This window comes from Phoxinus phoxinus (assembly GCF_949152265.1).
Source record: "Phoxinus phoxinus genome assembly, chromosome: 10".
Lineage (NCBI taxonomy): Eukaryota > Metazoa > Chordata > Actinopteri > Cypriniformes > Leuciscidae > Phoxinus > Phoxinus phoxinus.
In genome coordinates this window covers 25,526,909-25,547,849 of record NC_136885.1, presented here as the reverse complement: position 1 = coordinate 25,547,849, position 20,941 = coordinate 25,526,909, and the positions used below count along the sequence as shown (strand labels likewise).

At 38.1% G+C, this 20,941-nt stretch overlaps 1 protein-coding gene across 1 annotated transcript in view; it reads right to left on the bottom strand.

The window, feature by feature from the left end:
• Nucleotides 1-6,252: 6,252 nt before the first annotated feature.
• Nucleotides 6,253-20,941, bottom strand: part of fhl3a (four and a half LIM domains 3a) — a 37,652-nt gene continuing 22,963 nt past the window's right edge. The window contains exons 3-7 of the mRNA XM_079626296.1: nt 16,206-16,385; nt 13,591-13,765; nt 9,944-10,113; nt 9,082-9,268; nt 6,253-8,921 (exon numbers count right to left, since the gene is read on the bottom strand). Coding sequence (XP_079482422.1) covers nt 8,770-8,921; nt 9,082-9,268; nt 9,944-10,113; nt 13,591-13,765; nt 16,206-16,361 — 840 coding nt within the window. The 5' untranslated portion in view covers nt 16,362-16,385 and the 3' untranslated portion in view covers nt 6,253-8,769. The remainder of the gene's footprint in view (nt 8,922-9,081; nt 9,269-9,943; nt 10,114-13,590; nt 13,766-16,205; nt 16,386-20,941) is intronic.

Sequence of the window (20,941 nt, the reverse complement as noted above, 5' to 3'; positions counted from 1 at the left end):
GTTAAAATACTAAAAAAATAAACAATAAGTAAATAGGACATGATGAGATAACCATTGAAAAAAATAGTAGGTATGTTGATTGTGATTCATTGTTTGCCCACTAGAGGACGGTGCATCATAAAATTTGATTGTTTTGTTCTGAATTTTACTCTCGACTGAAACTATCAGCAATATTTCTGTACCTGCTTATGCTGTATTGATAGTCATCATTAGGTATGAAAATAATGAACATTTTTGTATTGCTGCTTTCGACCGGGTCCTGTGTAAAAACAGAAAGCTTGCCAAATAGACTCATGAGACTCGATAAAGTGAGTAATGTTAAGGATATTTAGGAATTATATAATTCACTTTGATCATCATGTGTGAAAACTGCCCTACTTATGTTAGAGCTCAGATCTTTTAGACATCAATGTCACCATTGTGAAATGCCCCAGGGCCACATGACAGGTTGTCATGAGTCAATTTTAGCATCTGCTACCATGTTTGTACTCTTAATTGCTTAATTTAATGCAATAATTCCTGGAAAAAACCGAAGACTTGTTTGAGGGACGATGTGCTGGGTTTTCAGTGAATTAGGCATGGCTTCACATGAGCATATCTTGTGCACATGCCAGAGTAATGTTAAAATAGAAGCAGCCATACATATCTTAGGACAATTGCTAGTAAAAGGTATGGGAGTGTGCATGTTCTTTTTTGGTGCAATTAGCCAATTAGCGCCAACATGATTTTCCTGATTAGTCACATGGCATTATGGCTCAGATCAAATGCTTCAAAAATTCAGAACTGAGCGAAGATGGCAATCAAATTGCGCACTTCCAGTGCAACCTGAGCAACTGTTATTGAAATAAATAGGAAGGCTAGCGCATAGGTATTACAGACTCTTCATTGGTTTTAAACTCTGAATGAATTCCTAGTCTAGAAGTAATTTAAAAGCATCAATTGTGTGTTTGTAATGGTCTCCTTTGCCTCAACTGCTTCACATTTGCTTTCCACTCATTGATCTTACACAAGGACATGTTTGTTTATTAGGTTATAAGATATTAACATAGGTTTGTTGTCATCACCCAGAATTTGAATATCTGTGCATCACCATTTAAATGTCATAAAAGAAAAATCTTGATTATAACAATAGCTGATAATGCAAATAAATGTTTTGTTTCAGTCACTGCAGTTTGACAAAATGCAGCTTATGCACGTCAACACGTTGAATTGCCAAATGGATTTTTGGTGATATACCAACACAAATGTTAACGGATGGCGTTCAGTTGTCTTACTGTAAGCCTGACACATTGTTATATTTAGGCAACACAGCCCTTTTTCACCCGCAGAAATGGCTGTTTGAAGAATGGAGTGTCGGATAACCACTCAAACCATCGTAGTCCATCCACAGGAAAGAAATGTCTTGACCTCAGAGCGAGAAGAGAAAGATAAAGACTGAGAGAAGGGAGGAAGAATATATTTTGGGGAAAGCCAAACCGCAGGCGCAGCTTCCAGACCTTTACCATTAAACATCGAGCCTGAGGGTGTCACTTAAAGACTTAGACTGATGACTTTGTGTTTTACCATTGAGATACAAATTCTCCCATCTCTCATTTCGGCCTGTTGTGCTGACAGGAATCGAGAGTGATGAGGTTTTAAAAAAAATGTCTACAGCAAAAATACATCTGGCTCAATTTGCTGAAACAGACCTCAATGATGTTGTCCCTGACAGAAATATCAAATACATTGACTGTACTTTTGATTTGGATTAATATAGATGGAGAGACATCCTATGTTCCCATTTTTAATTCCCCTCAAGGAATAGTTTTTGACCAAAATCAGCTGTCTTTATGCAACTGTAATATTTGTCTATTATTTTATGATGTGAGATCCAGTTAAATTAGCATATTCAAGCGTCTGTGTCTCCAAGTGTTGACTGCACAGACATGTCTGTGGCCAAAGCACCGTGTCATGTGGACGCTCGCTCTAAACCAAACGCTAACAGAGACCGGTCGAGAGCTTCTCTGGGATTGTGAGTAAACCCTTGGAATGCACTGCCTGGTTTTACGCGGCTCCTTCGCTGCACATGCCTATGTGCCACGTTTCACAGCGGCAACAGTGAAAGGTCATCCCTTTTTTCCCTTTCACAATTCTTTTTCCTCCTCCTCTTCTCGCTCCATTTCTCTTGCTAGTTTAAACACACCAACCTCTGAATTATGATGTAGCCGATTTTCTAGAGATCTCAAATGTCCAGATTTGATGTTTATTACGCTTAATTTCAAAGCAAGAAATCAACAGTGAATTCTACAATTTCAACATAAAATTGTGAAAGTCACAGAAGTGTTACCAGTGAAAGTGACCAGAATATCATATACGTATATATATGTATGGGTGGCAATAGATAGTAAAACTGTGGACTTGCCATTTATAAACATCAGACCTAAAAGTTTAACAATATTTATCCAAATACTTACCGTTCCACTCCGTACTGAATTTTGTACGTCAATATTCTTCAGTTTTATATTTAAACTACATATATTTACAGTTTAATAATTTACTTTTATAAAGATTTACCAACCCCAACCAAGCTGACTAATCCTTGTGAATGCATGTCTAGACCTATGGGACTCTGTCACCCTGTAAACTGCAGCTGTTTTGTGAGTGATAAGATATCAACGCTGACATAATTTATGACTGTGTAACAGTTACGTTTCTCTCCCTCATTGTTAGGACACATGGAAGAACTTTAGCTGAAATGCGTAATCGACGTGATTCATAAGGACTCTCTACGGCTGTGAATCTACTCAGCTCCCAAATTGCTTAGGACGTTGACCTTGTTTAGCCATCATATACGCTATTTTTAGGTTTCTGTTGTGTGCGCCAGTATGCGGCAAAAAGAACAAACAGGCTACTTTTAATGGGTCCTTGGTCTCTCATCTCAACAACAATTTCATAAAGGCCATTTAGGTAAACCAGATTAAATCCATTTCTGGGAAATTCATTTTACCAACAGGCTGACTTAAAACTACTACTTTGTTCAATTTGACCATATCTGAAGCACAAGCTTTCAAAACATTTCACAATAATGTTTAAATTGTGATCAAGTGTTTGTCATATGGTGTGACCCATGTGCTAGTTCGTAACTAACGTGTATGCTGTTTGCTAAATGGACTGATCTGTGCTTTATAGAGCCACTTCCTGTTGAGATGGAGTCCTGGTTTTAATGAGCATTTAAGTTCCATTAGCCTCCCACTAATTTTACTGCCAAATGTAGTGTGATGTCTTTACTGGTTAAATAATCACTGTCTGGCATGTGTTAGAAAATCCGTCTTGATAATAACAAGTATTGGACACATAAACCAGCATTACATTTCTTAGCTTAAATGTGAAAAATGTAATAAGACTTGTAAAGAGGAGAACCACAATCTCGATTGGGGTTATCAAGACATAAAGCTGAATGAAAGTGCACACAAAACATGTTATAAGCTATTGTTTCCCACACTGCTTCATTACTCACCACTTAGTGTCATCATGGGAACTAGCAGTGTGTACAATAAATAATCTGGTATTTTCAGAGAGCATTTGGCTTCACCGGACAGGCTAAATGTTATGGACATTTCAGCACTTCATTTACAAAGCTTTTAGATGTCACTTGAGAATAAAGTGAGATGACATCACACACTTCTCTGCTGATTCTCTGGGCATGATTTGGATAAAAAAGAATTGTAAGTAGAATCCAAGGAATGCAGCTTAATTCTGTTTGCACAAATTACATCAGCGATATTTTGGTTTAAAATGAATGTTTACAGCTTTTGCATCAGCAGTGATGTCTTGAAGAACATTTACTTAGAAGAACATCAGATGTTCTTATTTCTGCAATTTATACTTTTACTGCCACTCATTTACTGGTTTTGTATTCTTCTTTTTTTTTAGAATACCATTTATTACAACAAAGTTCTGTTCGGAAAATATGTCTGTTAAATGACAAGTAATGTTTCCCAGTTCATTTTTTATGTGCTGTTAACTCTGCTCTGAATGATTCACTGAGTCTGATACTGTACCACTAACTCTCAAGTGAGTCTGAGAATGTTTAGTGAATCGATTTTACCAAATTATTTAAAAGAACAAGTTCCTAAGAGTAATTTTCAACATATTCTGTACAAGTTCTGCCAGGATACTCAATTACGTAACTTATTACCTTCCATTCTATCGTACCTATCTAATCGTGTTCTAATACTTGTAGTATAAAGGATTGGTACTTACACATGTCTGAATTCACAGATCCTGACGCCTACATTGACCTCCATCCTCCCCTCCAGCAGGATGGTACCTTCCCATACCTCCCAGGGGGTCGGCTGCGTCTCTGCCTTCGCTGTCAATAGCAGCTAGCAATAGAGCACATTTTTTCCATAGGCATATATATATATATATTTTTGAAAAGCCTTAAACTTAAAGGTGCTGTATGGAGTTTTTCTACTAAAATTAATAAATTTTTTATTACCTGTGTGTGAAGGGGTTGTATTCTCACAATAAAATGATCCACTTGGCGGGTTTTGCTATTACCTCTGAAAGCAAGTATTCCTATTTGTGAAGTCACCGGGTCGGATTTGCCGCGAAATCCAGTGACGTGAGTGAGACCTGCATGCGCGCTCCCGAGCGTCTCGCCTCTCGCCTCGTCTACTGACTTTGCACTCAACAGCGACGACACTGCAACTCCAAAACAAACTCCACATAATAATAAAAAAACAAAAGAAAGCACGCGCACGAGCACTCGCTTGTAAACGTAGCCTATTGGTTGCAATCTGAAACATCACCGCTAGATGCCGCTGAAAACTCCATACAGCACCTTTAACTACTTCATCTAAGGCCCTGTTTACACCTGGCATTAGGATGTGTTTTGGTCGATCGGATCACAAGTGAACGACAAGTTTACACCTAAATACAGGTGTAAACGGGACTAAAACATTTTTGAGCTTGTCCACTTTCAACCACTTCCAGAGGCAGTCGAAAATACATTCTCCCGGATTGCTTTCGTAGAGTAAACACTCATGTGGTAGAATGTGTTTGAATATCCACACAAGACTGCATACTCTCCACCTACAAACTTAATGTATAAACATTATGGGAAGTGCGCTAGCCAGATGGGATTTAAACTTAGTCGGCTGAAGACCCAAGTCTGGTTTGAAGATGAAAAACGTACCAAGCCCTATGTTCTCTCACCATTCCTGATTTTTAACACGCACACACCACATTAAGCGTGGTCTTGCGGCTATCAGAGCAGAAACGAAAGCTGATGGTCTCATGTTTTTCCATTGTCTCCAGCCACGTTCATATGTAAATTGTGTAAACTTATTTTGTCCGTTTGATCGAAAGATTTGAAAACATAAACAAACATACATTTACCCGCCCATAGATTCTCCTCTTGCAGAAATCAGGACAGAAGGGGTTGAAAGTTGACAAAAGAGATGGATTAAAACACCAGGGCCTGGTTTCACAGACAAGGCTTAGATTAAGCCGGGATTAGGCCTTAGTTCAATTAGAACATTTAAGTAGCTTTTATAAACGTGCCTTAGAAAAAAAAACATTACATGCATGCATCTTGAGTCCACAATAAGTTGGTTTTAAAATGTTTTGCTAGAAATCAATTTCTCCATCGGTTGTGATCAAGACTATTCCCTCTTTGGACTTTCTTCTGAAGTTTCTGCACTTACAGTTTCACTCTTATCAGTCTCTACTTTAGGTAATCCTGCTTTAATCTAGTATATTATCTAGAGAACAGCATCCCACACTCATCCCCTATCTATCCTCCCTTTTTTGTGAGACAACAATTCTGATGTTGTCACACCAATCCTCAAGGAATGTTGTCTAGATCCTGCAGATTTAAATAATTACACATGGTGTATCTTAAATATACCTTTTAAAGAAAAGATAATTTGATTCCTGTCAGCACCATTTGCACCCAAGTTTCAAATAATCTGTATAAGCCTTTCCAGTCTGGATTTCATCCTTGACATAGCACTGAGAGACAGCTCTCCTGAGTCTCTACAGGTTGTTAATGACCTCCTCCTTTCTGTTGTCTCAATTTGAACATTTAACCATGAAATTTGATTCTCTCTGAAATAATATCGCTGACACAGGTCGCTTCTGGTTCACTTTTTACCTTGATAAAAGTAGTAGCTGTTTGTTTTTTAATTAACATAGCCTTTCTCCCTTTTTCACAAGAAGTGTACCCCAGGGATCAGTTCTTGGTCCTCTTCGTTTTATAAACTGGTATATACAGTATTGTTTGCAATTACATTACATGTATTTTGTCACAATACATACTTTTAGATGTTTGTTAATGGAAAAATCAGTTAGTATTACAGAGAACTACCAGTAGGGGCTAACAGCGTCATGCTAACCAACAAATATTTAACCCCTTGGTTTTTTCCCCACAATACTTTGCTGATCTGCTGCACTGATGCACCATGTGTATCAGCTACACTGTTCATATTTTAATACACACAGCGCAGACATTAGACTGTCAGGTAAAGTTAATCCATTTACAACTGGATAATAGACAAGGTTTCACAATTGTGTCATCATTCATCTGAGTGACTTTATCAGTTTTGGTGGCTTCCTTACTTTATGATGAATTAAATACAGGAGCCACTTTAGTCAGTGTAGTTTTAAATCACTTCAACTTCAGAGTGTCCGGTTTTCCCACAAGCCTTCCTTGGTAATGATTCACCCACCACTCATGTGATACTCCTAACCATCCTCTATTGCCTCACTGACCCTCTCTTTTTCCCATAAACCTCTTGACTGTGTGTATGTAACTGAACCCCAGTGGAAGTGTCATGGACCAGCTCCAAAAACTTCAATCTTCCCTCCCTCTCTCCTCTGTCGTCCTCTCATTTTCGTTTTCGGCTGTTCTCTCCCACGTGCTATCCCAACGTCCACCAGAAGGCCTCCCTCCCCCACCAGCATCACCCGTTCTGCTTTTCCATTTCCTTCTTTGGTGAAAATGCTGAAAAAGAGAAGGGGAGGAAGACCTTCACCAGTGTTGAGAGAGAGCGGATTTGGCCATGTGTTTGTTTTAAGTTCTTATGCCTCATCAAGGCGAAGAAATAGCACACTCAGCACGTTTGCACATAAACACACCCATCTAGAGGCACATGGCAACCCCGAATGAGATTGAAGACTGTATTGGATAGTAGGCTCTTGGGTATGCAATTGAATGACTTTGGCCTAAATTTAGTCAATTTGTACCAAAAATACTTGTTTTTGGTGCTTTTGCATAATCTAGTCTGAAAAAAAGACGTTCGAATTTGTTTAATTTATAAAATATTTATTAACAATCAATAAAAATTGTTTTTAATTTTTAAAAAATGAAATGTTTTTTTTTTAACCACACCCCAAACTTACAAAGCTTGTATCACTTGAATCATTTTCATTAAATGCACATTAGCCAACTCTTTCTCTCCTGCATTTAAGCTCAAAGTGAATATATACTTATACATTTAGAAATATCCAGAGAGTGAAACTAGTAAAATTGGCATTAAAAAATAATAATACTTACTGACTCAATTTGACAACATGCATACTATCATTTGTGACATACTGACACAAATATTGTTTAATTGCATTCACTCTTAACACAGAGACATGTTTATAAAGATTTAAGAAAATTCTGACTGTAGAGGTCATAATGTAGACAAATTAATTATCAAACAATTAAAAAACAGAAAGTGAACAGGAAATAGTATGTCGTTTGTGTATATACAGTGTAACGTGTGCTGTATCTTAGGTTTCTGTGCTTCTATAGATAATTCAAGCTATAGTAGTGCAAATGCAAGTCCGTCTTCCACCTGTATGCAAAATGCATTTCGAACTTCATTTTTCCACTCATCTATGGACCGCAGAAACATTCGAGCTGTTATTTTTTTCTGACATTTCTATGCATTTTGGAAGACTCTCGACTGTTTTGAATGCTTGTGCAATGCATCAAGAGGACAAATTCTGCTTAGAAAAAAAGGTTTTAGTGAAGTTTTAGAAAAAGTGCTCACTAACTACAGCATTCAACAGTCACATACATATTTATGTGTCATACATGGTGTGTAAAAGCTAGATGTTTAGCTTTGGGTGTTTGCTCCTCAAAATGTAACTTTTATTGTACCCAAAACGCAAAATAAGTTGTGCATTCATTCCTGTTCTTTAACTTTACTTGGCACAGTGTTTGGAACAATTCTAAATGGCCGTTCAGTCACTTTAACAGAACACCAAACCTTTAACCTTTGGGTGTTTATGAAGGAATCTGTTTGAGTTCTTTCACAGGCTGCAGACACAAGGCTACATCCACCCATTAATGACCATTACCAGCCTAATGACAGCTCTGGTTGGCCAGGAAAAATAAAGATGGGAATAACTAGTAGGCACATCAGATATTTTTATGCTTGCATAGAGACCTACACATTAATGGAGTGTTGATTCTGGATTGTGCAACGGATGGACTATAGTAGGGACACAACGTTGCATGACTTTCAAGTCTCAACAGTAATCTTTGGTGCATCTTTTAAAAGTCTTGTTCATCCGGTATTTTTTCCGGTGGCAGTATTTTGGTGAAGCTGACACCATTGTACAGCCAGGGGTACAATGGTCCAGGGGGTAGTTTGCTGTAATCTCAAACAGCAGTATCAGCATGGGCGTCAATTGAGACGGGAAGTTCTCAGGTGAGGGCACAGCAGTGTAAAATAAAGACAAATGTATGTATATGGGAAGGTAAGGTGTGTGGATCGGGGTTGGAACGTTCTATAGGTTGCTGTTGCAGTTGCGACAGAGGATCTCGTCTTGCTCGGGAAAGAAGCCGGCACCCACCAGGGACACGGAGCATCGAGAGCAGGTGAAGCAGGGCTGGTGCCATTGCCTTTCCTCAAACGAGATGTACTTTCCTCCACCAAAACCTAAAAGGAAATAAAAATGACGTAAGATATTTGTACATTTTTATTAAACGAGTTCATGACGCAATCATTTCAAGATGTCGAAATGAACACATCTGTAATCTGCGACCCCTAAAGCTCCCAATCATTTTTTAAATCAAAGTGACATCCATGCATCTTTTACCTGTAATGGGTTTGCTGCAGGCTTCACACTTCTTAGCGTACAGGTTTCCAAAACATTTGAGGCAGTATGGGCTATCCTCACGGGAGGTGAAGTGCTGGCCAGCTAGTTGGACTTTACAGCCTGTGCACACAAAGCACTCCTTATGCCACGGCTCATCTCTATAGGTCACACCACCTTTAGCCAATGCCTGAGTTCAACAGAGACATAAACACCAAACAATAGTTACAACTTCTTAGTAACCATTGTTTGTTAGACAAAACATCTTTTCAGTCTTGTGAGAGTTCATTCATATAATATGTAACAATTGCATGCTAGGGATGGTTCACAATAGAAGTTTACTAGCTGTCCAACAATTGAGTAGTTTTATCTAGATCTGAAGCAAGATTAAAGCACCACCATTACAGCCTTACATGTTCAGAATACATTTTTGAGAGTTTAAGTTAGTTAAATTTTTGAGACTTCCACATAGCCTACAGTTTTATTCCTTTGCATACCATCTAGCTGTTATTAACTTATCAAATCAGGGTGAGGTGAACTCAAAACCAGCCTAATTATACAGATTTTTGAAAATACATAGTTTTGCACATCCCTGCAGATCATCATTTTATATATCAGCTAAATTAATAAATGTGTTTTTTTGTATTTCACTGAAATATAGAGCCAAGACTCCAAACAGATGGTTGCCTGTCAAGACAGGATGTGAAATTGACAGCCAGAGTTAATCAGTGACTAGTGTTCTGATATGCAACAGGAAGAAGAAATGAGGTCAGAATTCTGACTTTTTGTGGAGGAATGTGTGTGGACTGATGAGGAACACATGGTTATGTATTTCAGGCAGAGAGGCTAATGGAATCCCACTGACCTGTTTACATCGAGTACAGCGTGGTGCGAACTTGTTCTCATAGCAGGGTACGCAGTAGTGGTCATCTTTATCTGGGATAAAGGACTTGGAGCCTATTGGCTGTTGACAGCTGTTGCAAATGAAACAGCTCTCATGCCATGTGGAGCCGGCATACTCAAGCTTCCTGGTTCCTGTGAGAGAAAAAGAAAGGAAGCCTTTAAAACAAATAATTTCCTGCTCAACTTCGGTGCTACAAGATCTATAACTTTTGCTGGTAAAGTAACTTTAAACATAATAACTAGGGCTGTGAATTGATTAACAAAATTATATGCCAATTCAATTTATTTGAAATAAGTTTCATAAACATATCAGACTTGTGAATTCAGTCCTGACTGGAGACTCGCTCTGACCGAATCATTTGAATCAGTGAGTTGTTGACTCAAGAACAGATTCAATCGGATCAGTCCAATTCACGAATGAATAATTCAGTGAGATCTGTGTACCGATACAACAAGTTGATTGAAAAGAAACGACTCGTTCACGAATCGGACACCGTCTCTGAGGGGGTGCTGATTTTTTTCATTTCAAAATGACAAGGAACAACATGTTTTTATGAAATGTAGGAGTAAAAAGTACAATATTATGCAAGTTTCCCAAAATAGAAATACTCTGATAGAGTACAGATACTTGAAACATTTACTTAAGTACAGTAACAAAGTAAAACATGTTTTGTTACTGTCCACCACTGCAAGTAAGACAAATACCATGATGCACTTTGTTTATTTGTGTCCACTGGTTAAAGTAACATGGTCAGTTACGCCATGTTTTGTCCTTAAGTCAGGGGAAACGTCTGTGTTCTGATACATGTCAGATCTCCCAGTTAAGCCAGGACACACTTAACGACTGTAAGGCCGATTATTAATGTAATTTAATACTTACGACTGACCATGCCCAAAAGCAGTCGCGTTCAGTCTGTGTTTAAAATCTGTTGCATCTGGAAACAGTCTGTATGTGTGTTCAGTTCAGTCTTAGAATATTTCAGCTAGTCGTTAAGTGTGTCCCGGGCATTAAGCAATGGTGCCATTTTGGTGGAAAAAGTACTTCTCTTTCTATTAAAAAAACTCTCCATTTCTAGGACCACCAAGGGAGCTTAACAGAAGTGGAGGCCCATCACAATAACCTATTCTTTGCAGCATCCCATTGGGGGAGCGTGCCACTAACAGCCATTTCATCCAATTTGAAAGACAATGCATGTTTCCTAAGATATCTCAACTGAGACTACTTCTCGCTGGGATTTCCCTACAAAAGACGAATTTGAGCTTCCTAAGTGACACAATGATGATCTGACAGTCGAGGCTCATCAACTGATTAGAAGGTTAAAGGTTGATGCTCATAATCCACTAAGCGTTTCACACGTTAACCAGATCAAAAGCCCTGCTGAGAACCTCCTCAAGAGGCCCCACTGTCAAAATCACCAAAGCTTTACACAGAGAGCAAAAGATAAAGGTCGTAATCCCCTGGATAGTGAAAGACATTTAGAAGAAATATCAAGTTACATCAAGGCTGTCTCGCTCAAGTTCAAAACTCACCTCAAAATATGTCACCACATTCATCAAAGCAAAGTATAATCTGTGAAACAGAGCTTTTTCCCTTGTCATCTGTACATCACAAACCACTAACACTGTGTTCCTCTTCCTATACTGTAGCCCTCAGATTACATGCATAAATCTGGATACAAAATTGTGGCGGAATATTTTTCATGTTCTTGTTTTTGGTTTGGGAACTTATGGAGGTTGTAATACAGTTTGATTTGTCCACCGGATTTGCCTTTAAAATAACAGCCACAGGTTTTAATGTCAATAGCAACTTGATTTACATTTCAAGGAGGATATAGAGTGGAGCAGGGATGACGTCAGAACCCAGAAGACTAATTCGCCAGTGGCTCCTTCGAGATTTTCTAATTGGGTTTTTCTATTTATGAGTAAGATAAAGCGTGTGGTGAACATAACTTTATGATACGTATGATGAGGTTTTGTTCTACAGCGTAAATTACACAGCCATACCGAAAACGTGAATTTTAAAGCAGCTGTTTATTTTTAAAAACGTATGTTTCTATTAAGTAACTAGATAAGACAGTTTGGGATGGGAGTGTGTATACGTCAAAGTATTGTCAAGTTATGTTTACCACAGGCTTTATTTCACTCATAAATTGAAAACCTGCATTATAAAACCCCATAGGAAAATCTCGAAGGAACCAGTGGCGAATAAGTCTTCAGGGATTCGGATGTCATCACTGCACAACTCTATAGCAGTGTTTGCAAGCCAGCAAAATGAGTGTTAAAATTATAAATTTTGTTTCAATTACACACCACATCAGATCCGCTTTCCCATTGTCATGATACTCAGCACAAGTCTTTTAGTCTAAATGCGACTTTATAAGGTTAAATAGATGCAAGAAAAAAAAGAAAAAAAAAGAAAAAAACTGCAATTCAATATGCAAATAAATGTCAGGAAGAATATCACTCACAATTCAGTAATCAAATAATATGACGACATCACCTTTGGATATATTTTCAGTGCTGAACATTCTAACATTCAAACATTCAAAGTCAATTGGAAATGTTCAAAGTATAAAATTACTAATAGCAAAAAGACTAACACACATAAGACTAAAATCACCTACAAAACAAAGTTTGCATTGAATTACACAACAGTTCAAATATATTACGATATTTTCTATAGTAATATATTTTACAATACTACTTATTTCTGTGATGGCAAAGCTTCATTTTTAGCTCTTACTCAGTCATGTGATCCTTCAGAAATTATAACATGCTGATTTGGAGCTCAATAATCATTTCTTCTTATTATTATTATCAATGCTTAAAATAATTGTGCTTGCTTAATAGTTCTGTGGAAACTGATACATTTATTTGATGAATATAATATTGAATAAAAATCTGTCAATTTTGATTAATTTACTATGTCATTGCTGAATAAAAGTCTGAAAAAAAAATCTTATTGACCACAAACTTATGAACAGTAGTGTAAATGGTTCAGGAATTAGTTGCAGAAGTTTCACACTTGGGCCTTGCAGTTGCAGGCATTATAAAAATACGTAAAGGTCTTTCAATATAGGCCTCACCTTGCAAGCCTTGTAAAAGAACATGCGTAACCTCCTGGAATTGTTACCTACTTTGCAGATGGATGCAGCCTTGCTGAAATATTTTACTGGCTTATCTCCTCCTATCTTCAGAGGCTTGGATGGCAGCCATGCGCAATGATTTGGCTGAGAGACAGCAAACCAGGCAGACTGGCATTTATTTTGTCACATCTAACCTGGACCTCACCGCTCTCTCACTTCTCTCTACTTTAGTCATGCAGCTAGTACTTTGGATTTGCTTTGGCAGAACTTCGCAACCTTCCCCCTTTCTCTGTATTGGCTCCTTAATGTTTGTGAATCTAATGTTACCTGCATACCTGCGGTCATGGCAAGCTGTCTGTTTCAAAAGTGTGAAGACTTGCAGTCTTACACAACAGGATTGAGAACAAACTAAAGGAGCGGCGAAAAAGGAACTGGACTTGAGACCAGTCTGAACAGGATATATATCAGATAATGACATGAGTTATGACCAGTGGGGTCTGTGGTGTGCTGATGTCATTTGTACCAGGCATGACGGTTTTATCGCAGGCCACACATTTGGAGGAGAACTCGTTGCAGTAGCAGTCGTTGCACAGAAGAGCATCGTCCTGGCTGGTGAAGGGCTCGTCGGCCAACGAACGGTCGCAGCGGAAACAGCGGAAGCAGTGTTCGTGGTAGTGGCGGTCCTCGTAAAACAGCTCCTGAATCACACAGACACAGGCATGTTACCCAACATTTTAAGAGATAGTTCACACAAATATCGTGTCATATGACGTTCTTTCTTCCTTGGAACACAAAAAGAGAAATGTTGAAGAACAAACATTTGTGATCCACATAAGTCGTCATACAGGTTTGTAATGCATTTAAAAAATTTTAAGGAATAGCTCATTTTAAAAATGAAAATTAGCCCATGATTTACTCACCCTCAAGCCATCCTAGGTGTATATGATTTTCTTCTTTCAGACGAATACAATCAGAGTTATTTAAAAAATATATATCCTTGGCTCTTCCAAGCTTGATTATGGCAGTGAATTGCAACCAACAGTTTGAAGCTTTAAAAAGTGAATCCATCCATCATAAACGAACTCCACATAGCTCCGGAGGGTTAATCAAGGCCTTCTGAAGCAATGCGATGTTTGTTTAAGAAAAACATTCATATTTAACATGTTACAAAGTAAAATAACTAGCTTGGAGCCGAACATACGCAGTCTACTTGCGCCTAAAGCACAACATACGCAACTTATGACGTCAGAAGTAGCGTATGGCGTAGCGTAAATATCAGTAGTACGTTGCATAAGTTGCGCTTTAGACTGTTCAAAGTCGAATCCGAATTTAGTTGTGCAAAGTCGAATCCGTATGTTTGGCCGGAAGCTAGTTATTTTACTTTATAAAGTTTTAAATATTTATATTTTTCTTACACAAACTCATCGCTTTGCTTCAGAAGGCCTTTATTAACCCCCCGGAGCTGCGTGGAGTTCGTTTATGATGGATGGATTCACTTTTTTAAGCTTCAAACTGTTGGTTGCAATTCACTGCCATTATCAAGCTTGGAAGAGCCAAGGATATTTTTTAATATAACTCCGATTGCATTCGTCTGAAAGAAGAAAGTCATATACACCTAGGATGGCTTGAGGGTGAGTAAATCATGGGGTAATTTTCATTTTAAAGTGAACTAATCCTTTAAGATAAACTCTCTCTTTAAACCAACAGGTTTTCACTAGCTTTCTTGTAGCCCAAACAGTAGTGCATGGTACTAACAACGGCAAGATCATGGGTTTGATTCCCAGCGATAAAGATGTACCTGTGCAAATGCAATTCAAGTCGCTTTTGATAAAAGCATCTTCCAAATTTATAAATGTTATGTACGGTACTGTAAATGCTACATAGCAGCATAGGGTGCACTGGTGTCTCCATATCAGAATATTAAAAATGTGGCGTTATTGTAAAAGACAAGTTGACAAACCCACAGATTAGCCTTGTTTATAGGAAAAAAAGTCAAAATAGGCCACAAATTAAACAGCTTTTCCACAATCCCAAGTACATTTCTGATTAAGATCTCAAGTAATGGCAATGAAACAGCACATCAAACGCTAGCACATGTGCATCTAGTTATGTGTGTGTGTGGAGTACATGGAGTCTGGGTCGGCTCCTCATGTAAAATATGTAAACACATAGTAATAAGACAGGGAGGGTGAAATTTATGACCCGTGCTGAAAATGGCCAAGACAAACAGCGACTTTATTTAGCATCTGCTGTCCCTCATTGTCATCAGAAGCTTTGTCTGTTTGTGCACAGATTCCTGATTTCCTGTGGGGAGTTTACTACAGTGCTATATTAACTGCATTGTTTGGTTTTTATTTAATTTAGAAGGGATTAGTTACCCTCAAAACGGGAAGGATTAAAGTCTCAATTGGTTGCTAATGTTTTGCCTGAGGTTTTCAACATTGTTGCCCTGACTGAAGTTGAATGACATTTCTAATTGGACAATAAATGCCTTTCTCAAAAGAACTGCAAAACGGACCGTTTCAGGCTGAAACCACATAAAAAAAGCTTTCACAGTGTAATTGAGTCTAATTCCCCCTGTCCACTATGGAAATGCTCCTGTAAAAGCAACATTTTGCTGTACAAAGTGAACCAGACACTACTTTTATCCCTTCAGAGGGAATTCACTCAAATTTCATTCTGGTGGTCTAAAGCTGTGGTCACATTTACTTGACACATTTGTTCGGCGACATTTTGCGGGCGAAATCCAGTCATTCCAAGAGGAAGAATCATGCAATCCTGAAACATGAGGGCCAAAGATTTACCCACGCAGGGTTCAGGTTGGTCACTCAAATTATTTGTGTTGTGTGAGCTGTGCTTCATACAGTACATTGCTAAACTGACAATGGACTGTAGACCTTTTTGTCTGCTAAATTTCGTCGAAAGTGATGTAATAAAATTTAAGATTCAAAGTCGGTAAACTCATTAAATGAATACGATTAAAAAATAAAAAAATGTCATTGTATTTAAAAGAGTAGCTTAAACCTTCTGCAAAATAATATCTTTTGGGTTCCACAGGAGATATAAAGTCAAACAGGTTTGGAATGACACAAGGGTGTGTAAATTAGGAGAACTATCCCCTTAATTAGTGCAACTCACTCTTGAATCGTGGCCAATCAGCTCTTTGCACTCATCACAGGTGTTGGCGAACAGGCTGTCGTAGCAAGGGATGCAGTAAGGGTTGTCCTCCGCCTGGATGTACTTCCTGCCGTATAGGGACTCCTTGCAGTTGTCACAGTCAAAGCGCTCGCTCATGTTGATCCTGATCCGAGTCAGCCCCTGTAACACACACAGAAGGTACAGTTGGTTGTCAGCTACATTGCCCTGAGAGAGAGAGAGAGAGAGAGACAGACACACACACTAACAAACACATACATGCAGATCCGTCATGAGGCACTGTGCAAAACGTCTATTAAGTTTTATAGCTCTGTGATGATAGCTGGGAAATGAGAGGGAGTAAGCTGGAATTTTAGCAAGCGCATGACGTGGCAGCTGCAGTAGAGCTTCTATAGGAGCCCACTTTTAGAGAAATAACCATTGTTAAGAGCTTTGTTTTGCTTGGCCAACAAGCAAAGATGGCTTTGAGGAATACTTAAAAAAAGTTGTATCACCATCTCGCACTGTGATGGCTGTTTTTTTTTTTTAAAAACAGTGAGTTTTAAGTACTTTTAACTTAAAAAAAATGCATCTCAGCATTTTTTCCAATATGTCTTGTCTGCATCTTGCTTTTTTTGAAAGCAAGATCACGTCCTGTGTGAACGGTCCCTAATATGGCAAGCCTTTTGGTGCCTTTCGGCAAATTATATAGGACTACTTAAATTAAGTAAACATTAAATCATAATTTAATGTTCACAAATCAGACTGATAGATCTATTAATATTGATTAGTCACCTTACACTACCATTCAATAAAAAAGAAGAAGAAATTCATACTTTGATTTATAAAGGACGCATTTAATTGATAACAGTTAAGACATTTATAAATGTTACAAATTTCTATTCTGTTTTCAACTGTGACAATAATAAGAAATGTTTCTTAAGCACCAAATCAGCATTAATGTTTTCTGAAGGATCATGTGACACTGGAGTAATGGCAGCTGAAAATTCAGCTTTGCAATTACAGGAATACATTTTTTTTTTTAAATATAGTAATGTAGATAATTTGGAATATTAAAAGTATTAAAAAATGTTACTCTTTTTACTGTACTTTTGATATCAACTCTTCTGAGATCAACTTTTATTACCCACACATTTGAACAGTAGTGCACATCACCTAATTTATATACACTTACGCGTTTGGCAGAGGCTTTTGTCCAAAACTACTTAAAGTACACTGAATTAAAGGTACGTTTTTAAGTTCTTGCTTGCACATATAGCCAAATAGGCAGCAAAAGCTTTAGTTTTGGGCATTGATTTCCCATTGATTTCCTCTTTGTTATGGTTTTAATCAAATTCCTGGAGTTTGCACCTAACCCAAGCTTTCTCACTTTGGCATTTATGTGCAGAAAAACTATCACTGCATGACGCATAAAAAGGCCTTCAAGATCACAAAGGTAAGACTATATTCTTGTTTGGAAAAAGACCTCATTCTGTTGGAGGTCTGCACATTTGCATGCTTCACCAGCAAATATTTGTGAATAAACACTTCTGCCTTGGATGCGCAGACCACCTAGGGAGAGTGTTTAGAGAACAGCAAAAGTGACAAGAACTCTTAAATTTTTTGAAAGAACAAGCACTGATCCAAAACAACACTGATGTTTTTTTATTTTATTGTGTAATGCCTGTCTCACATCACACAATCTTCATAGGGGAGAGAGGATCAGATTTGTTCACATTCGATACAATAACATACCCCATGTTCACATCACAATGCGAGGTGTTAAAACCATTTACAGTACACACATAAACCAAAATTGTAATAAAAACACCAGGTTGACCTTAACGTGAGCGTACGGCCCTGCGAGTGCCCGTCACGGAATAATATTGTTAAAGCGTTGCGGCAACGCTATCAGGTTGCCAAAACATTACTGAGACGTTGGAGGAAAGCCTTATGATAAGTGATAGGCCTCCCTGGCAGAGACAAGCCCAGTGTATCAGTTTCCACCCAGCTAATAATAATAATCAGCCACCGCTGAAATAATGAATCTATTTACGCTGCCTGTCTTACACACGCCCACAGGGAGGGTGTAATCACGGGATGCGAGATGAAAGATATCAACCACCGTGTTTCATCTTTCCTCTTTCCCCTGGCAAGACAAAAGGCTCAAATGATCGTGGGTGTGAAAAGCTAAGATAAAAAAGGGCGCCGCACCTCCTGAAGCTTCATAAATAATCAGCTGACACTCTTTTACTACGATGATACCACTTACCCTCAGCCGAGAGCTGCTTTAAAAGCTTCTTTGCCCTGAATCTGCTCGTAAATTAGGGAACGTTCATGTTTAAGGCTCCCGTGGCCTGAGGTTCCCTCTGGTTTACATCATTACAGACCTGCGTTTGAGGGAATATGAACCTTCTCCGTTCCCATCAAGGGTATCATTGTTCTGTGTTTCTCGTAGAAGGGTCAATGACATGACACACTCCCCCCCAATCATTAATTTATTCAAAGTACATTAAAAATGCATATTCTCTTTTAATATATAATTTGGCTTTGTAGAGGTGAGGCAATGCTGGTTCAGTGTGACTCCCCCAAAATGTAATGATTCGTATGAAGTAATAATTCATAATGTGTCTAAAAATCACTTTTCACCTTGAAAAATATGTTTAAAAAGAGATTGATGCAAGAGAAAAAGATACTTGATGGTTGCACCACATGACAATTTTAGAGTTGTTAAATTGAAGTGTCTTCAAAATACTATGTTTTCACGATCAAATGAAACCAACATTTCTAAGAAATTGGCACACATTATAAGTAGATTTTTCCATTAAATGTTTATCGTCTTTGTCATTTTACCATTAAATGCACATCAGTGCTATTTTGGCATTATTTTTTTTTTTTTTTTTTTTTTAAATTTTACTTTCATTTTACTTACATTTTTAATACTTTGTTTATGTGCTTTTGATATTTTTATTGATATATATATATATATATTTTTTATGTCTAAATAATCTCAGTTGTATTTTTATTTCAGTTTTAGTTTTTAGTACTTCAACTTGAACTTATTTCAGTTAGTTGCATGCCAAGGTTATTTCAAAATGTTTAGTTTAGGTTTTTCATCTAATATTTATATTTCTTTTTATTTCAGCTTTATTTCAATTAACGATTACAAAATGACAAAGGACAGTAACAGAAAAAACGTTGCTGACAAGTAACAGGAAAACATGTAAAAGTGAGTTAAGGCAGCTTTTGTGCAGGTGTGTGAACACCTGGGATCCATCCCACAACCACCATCTACTTCCTTGATCTTGCCTCAGATCTCCAGAGCTAATGGCTCTCACTTCCTGGCAACTTGATAGACTGAAAGGAGGAGAAATGAAACCAGGCTTAGTGCTACAGTAAATGTAGCATGTTATAAAAAGAAGTTACGGAGGTCTGATAAACATCTTTTAAATGTACGTGGAGAAACTATGTTGCTTATAATGAAAGTCGACAGATCTATGCATCTTTTTTTCTTTGATTTGGCAAGTATATGCTAAATTTCACATTAAATTTCATCCAAATACAGGACGGGCTGTTTGCACACGCCAGGAAGGATCACCAACAGTGTTTCGAAGGCCTCATCGTTCACCCAATAGCGTCAACAATAGCGGTTCTGCAGCCTGACTATAAGTGTGTTTACGGTCTCTGGGGAGACGTGAGCTTTAGTTAGAATAACTCGCCTTCTGGTAAGCATTAAAGATGAGGTAGGGCCGAGTCCTTCACTGTACGGAGGGAAATATTGTAACAACTCAGATGATATATAAATACTTATGTTGTCTAGGGCGGGGGTTGTTATTACTTCCTTTCTGTGCTCAGTTTTTAAAACATCATGGGAGCAACATGAGAGTAAATGGGCAGTTTGGACTAAGGTGGAGGGCATGATGTCATCAGTGACCCCAGGGCTAAACGTCCAGAAGTGATTCAATCCAGAAGCTGGGAAAATGAAGTAAGACCTCTCCCTCTACTTACAAAGTCAGAGCTGGCTTTGGTTGAAATCTAATGTGGTATTTTGTACAGAACCATAAGGAATCCTCTGACACGTTGCAGTTGAAAGTCTAAGCAGGAATTTAATTTGTGCAAAGTGTTTTGTTACTGATGAAGTGGCCTGTGGTTAAATACCAAAACTGTGAGCAAAACAGTCCTCGAAGTTGAAGATAGCAGTACAGATATTCTGTCATTTTATATATTATATATATATCCATTCATTATGCTGTATATTTAAATAACATCTGTCTTACATGATCAGAGCCAACTCCTGATGTTTCTGGTCTCTGCCCTTATAATATTAATAATCTTTGCTTCTAGCCATGTTATTGTAGCAATACTAACATACTAACTAACAGCCCTCTTTCATGTTGCTGATGATTGCACAGTGATAGTGAATACTCTGAGATGACACGCAGCTTTGTCGCCTGCAGTGTTGATAACATCGTCGTTCACTTCCAGTAGTACAGACATTCTGTCAGGCCTGCAATACTATGAGGGAAACAACTGTTTTAGTGACCATAGGCCAGCTCTTAAATATTTCAAAGCAGCTATCTTGTCGCCTTCTGGTCCTATCTGTATCTGAAGGATATGGCGGTCCTTCTCAGAACAGTCTGTGAGATTCTTGGGGAATGACAAGGCCACAAAGGCATGTTTGTCTAACTTCAGAGAGGCCAGACTGAAAGGGAGCAAGGCTGCAGGGGCATGGGCGGCGT